This window comes from Rhinolophus ferrumequinum, chromosome 6 (genome assembly GCF_004115265.2).
Source record: "Rhinolophus ferrumequinum isolate MPI-CBG mRhiFer1 chromosome 6, mRhiFer1_v1.p, whole genome shotgun sequence".
Lineage (NCBI taxonomy): Eukaryota > Metazoa > Chordata > Mammalia > Chiroptera > Rhinolophidae > Rhinolophus > Rhinolophus ferrumequinum.
In genome coordinates, this window is record NC_046289.1 from 55,535,623 (window position 1) to 55,539,524 (window position 3,902).

General features: G+C 51.9%; 1 protein-coding gene across 8 annotated transcripts in view; it reads left to right on the forward strand.

Moving 5' to 3' along the window:
* The first annotated feature begins 1,226 nt into the window (after positions 1-1,226).
* The window catches only part of MYO5A (myosin VA), a 163,496-nt gene continuing 160,820 nt past the window's right edge, over positions 1,227-3,902 (forward strand). For 6 of the 8 annotated variants that reach the window (XM_033107343.1, XM_033107347.1, XM_033107350.1 and 3 more), the window contains exon 1: positions 1,379-1,473. In XM_033107343.1, the coding sequence (XP_032963234.1) occupies positions 1,447-1,473 (27 nt within the window). In that variant the 5' untranslated portion in view covers positions 1,379-1,446. Of the gene's footprint in view, positions 1,474-3,902 lie in introns of all 8 variants that reach the window. The other 2 variants (XM_033107344.1, XM_033107342.1) reach the window with 2 other exon arrangements.

A 3,902-nucleotide genomic window follows, 5' to 3' on the forward strand; every position in this document is an offset into this window, starting at 1 on the left:
GCAAGGACAGGAAAGGCCAGAATTCCAGGGAGTGAGGACTGGACCCAAATATCCCCCTGGGTCAGTGGTCTTCAGCTATACATGCAGGATACACACAATCATGGGCTCCAACCTTGAGAGATGATCTTGATAGAAACCATCCCAGATTCCCATGACAGGCACTGGGCACCACTTAGATTTAAAAGAAATAAGAAAGATGAGCACATTAAAAAGAAGCTGGGATGAAAAAATACAGAGAATAATTAACCAGGAGTGAAAGAGTGAGTGGGAAGGAGGGTGAAGACATCACGGGGTGGGTGCGCAAAGGCCACATTCCTGTGCTTGATGGGCAAGGAGAACAGTGAGCAGATTAAATGCTGCTGCTGAGATTTCTCTGTCCTGATACAGAGCTACATTGCAGGTCCAGACCTCAGGTGGCATCTGCATCAGCTTCAGCATGATTATATATGGTGTGGATAATCACTGGGGGAACAGGAGGAGGAAGAGTGCTGGGCAGAAGGGTAGCAACACCTCTACAAACATACAGGCCTCGTACCCAGGCAGGTTTCTGGGCCGCTCCCTGCAAGCATCTTGTTTCAAGGTTCACTGAAGTTTTTGTAGCTTCAAACAGGCTGCTATGCTCTGGCATCAGGAAACAACCCTGCTGCAGATGCTGAGGTGTTCGGGTGACTGGTGATCCTTTATCTCTGATTCCTGATCCTCACTCCCAGACCTCTGCTGCTCACATGGCTCTTCTGGAATTCTAGGTTATTCTATGGCCTTCCAAGAAGTCTCTCTTCCCGCCCCCACCCCCCAAAAAAACAAACCCATCTTTTCCCTAGAAATTCTCGTTAGGATAGGAGAAGCAGACTGGAGACTCCGAATCGTTTACCTGGACACCCTCAGTGACACCAGCCATCGCCGCCCCTCCAGGGGGCTGGGCCATTCTGCAAGGTCCAGGGCTCGCTTAGGGTAGGGGTCGTCCAGGGTGCGACGCGCCCCCGGGGCAGGCGTGCCACGGGCGGCGGTCCTGGGGCAGCGCGGGCTGGCAGGCTGCTGATGCTCGGAGCCCGCAGCCGATGGGAGGCAGCGTGAGCCCGAGAGTGCCCCGAGCAGCCGCGGTGACCGCGCTGGAGCGCAGCCTCCTCCCGCTCCCACAATGCACAGGGCGGCTGCGGCGGCGGCGGCGGCGGCAGCAGCATCACCGGCCACGGAGGGGGCTGTGGCGGCGACTCCTACGATCCCGGGCACGCGGATTGCTCGCGGCTGCTCGCGGCGAGCCCGGGAGTGATGGCGAGGCCCCCGCGGGCCGCCCGAGCCTGAGCCGCCCCGCCCCGCCCCGCCCCGCCCGGTCGTGCCCGACTCCCCGCCCGCGGCAGCCTGGGCGCTTCCTAGTCGGCGCGGGCGGCGGCCCAGGCGAGGTGCGGCCTCCGCACGGGCGGGGGGCGTCGGCGCCACGGGCCCGCCATGGCCGCGTCCGAGCTCTACACAAAGGTAGGACGCCCGGCGGGCAGTGGGAAGGGGCCGCGGGGCCGCGCCGAGGGCTGTCAGGCTGTCAGGGAGGGGGCGGGGGCGCGCAGGGCGCCGGCGGCACCACCCCCTTCCCGAGCGTTTCCAAATCACCGGCCCTGCCCGCCTGTCGCCCGCAGAGGTGCCTTCCTCTTTTGGGCGGTGATGATGATGAAGGCGGCGGAGGGAGGCCGGCTTCGGGGGGCTCTCTGGCCCTGCCAGGCTTCTCGGGCTCGGAGCAGAGCGTGTGTCTAGCAAGGGGTCCCATGAGGATTGAGTAGGGTGGGCCTGGGTCAGGATTGCCCAGCCCTCTGGCTCTATGTAGGTAAAATCCTGGCTGATGGGAGATGCTTCTCGGATGGAGCAGATGGTCCCTCCCTTGGGAACGCGCGCTTAAAATAACGTCTCGTGTTGGTATGCGGTGCCACTTCTACCGCCCGCCAACCTTTCGGTGAGATTATTTGGAATGCTGCAAACGGTCGCCAGCCGATTGTCACCTTTAGCTGCCCGGTTTCAGATTGCTGCCCTGGGGTGGTGAGCCCCTGGGGATGGTGCAGCCGGATGGATCAAGGCGAGCTGATTCACCGGTTGGGATGGTCCGGACTCATTTATCGCTGGGAGTTTGCAACCTGCGTGTAATCCCTTAGAGCCTTGTTAGGCTCCACGTCTTCACCATTCGCTGGGACGAGCCATTTCCTTCTGGGTTTAATTTACGGGAAGGGGCATCCTTTTCTTTGTAATACTGACACCAGTATTCTCTGGGTCTGGAAATCTCTGACTGGCATGTTTTGGAGAACTGTCCCTTTGAAGACTGTTCTGAAAATTTGTCTTGGGCAGTATGTGGTACCCTTTGTTAATATGTGTAATCATGGCATTTTATACTGTAACTCATGTGTAGGTAGGTGTTTTGCCAGCTATTAATTACTCCTAATTACAGTTAACAGAATGGCCTTAACTTTTGAAGTTCACATTTGCAACAGAATCCCCATTTAGGTTTCTAAAATCATTACTTCCAAATGTGACCCAAGTAAGCACATGGCCCAAATTGCAGCATGTTACAGAGAAAAGAGATCTGGACCCCCCAACAAGAGAACTGGATTCTAGCCCCAGGCCTTTTCCACTTACTGTGTGACCTTGGGCAAGTCTTTAACCTCTCTGTACTTCAGTTTCCTCATCTGTAAGTGGGTTAATTATGCCTGCCCTGCATCTCTTATAGCTATTGTGGGGATTGAATTTAATAGGAAAGCTTTTTGTAACTTGTGACTTTCTCTACAAATATAAGGTATATGATCAGTTTCTTCAACCATGAAATGAGGAGTTTGCATGAAACAATTTCTGGGACCCCTGTCTTTCCAGCCCCAGATTTAAGAACTGGAATGTCTCTAAACCTGGTAATTTTCTTTAAGCATTGTAGATCTCTAACGTATGAATAAGGTGCCTACTAAGAAGTATCAGAGTCATTTGCACATGGAGAGATAAAGATCTGTAAACATTTCTAGTTACTTTGTATAGCCGGTCCTCCCCCTTTCACTGTGGTGAAGAGTCCATCCTTGAGCTGCCTAATTGTAGGCGGGTTCACTAGAGACTGACTGGATACTAAATTGCTCTTGGACTTTGGGTCTGCTTTTTTCCACCAAGATAATTTGTGAGAGAAAAAAAAGATACTGTGATTTTTCAATTGTAAGGTTTTGGGCTTCAGTCATCACAATCTGTTTTAAAGTCACCTTATAGTTATTGTGAAGACAGACTGATTTGGACTTCGATACTGAAAGTTGAGCTTCAACTTCTTTCTCCTAAATACAGTTATGCATAAGAATAATCTGGTTACTTGGCTATTGCTGGCTAGTGTGTGTGTGTGTGTGTGTGTGTGTGTGTGTGTGAATGGCCATTAGCTTAATTGTGGGCAAGAATATTTATTGAGCACCTCCTGGGTGCCAGGTACTCTGCCTAATGTTGAGAGGTTCTAACAATAAACAAGACACAGTCCTTTCCCTCAAAGGGCTCACAGTCTGATTCTTGACCCATTTTGAATCTCCAAGGACATAAAAAACCTGCTGTTACTCAACAGCAGGCAGACAGTGAGTATGGTATTAGTGGAAGTTCGGGAACGGTCTGGGACCTGGGGAATGCTGGAAAGATTCTAGAGACAAATGCTTGGGTAGTGATTATTAGAGGAAGAGAGAAATCCTTAGAAGTAGTATCAATGGATAAACACAAGGATTTTTTCCCTTGCAGAGGATTATAGGAAAGGAAGTTCTGGGGTTGATAACTCGGAAAGATGTATTAGTGACTTGCCATATATTCCACATAGTGGTCAAATCTGAAAAGTGCCCTTTTAAAAAATACCATTCAGGAGCTTAAAGGTGGATTTTGATGTGTGATACACATCAGCTTTTATTACGGTGAAAGGCAAG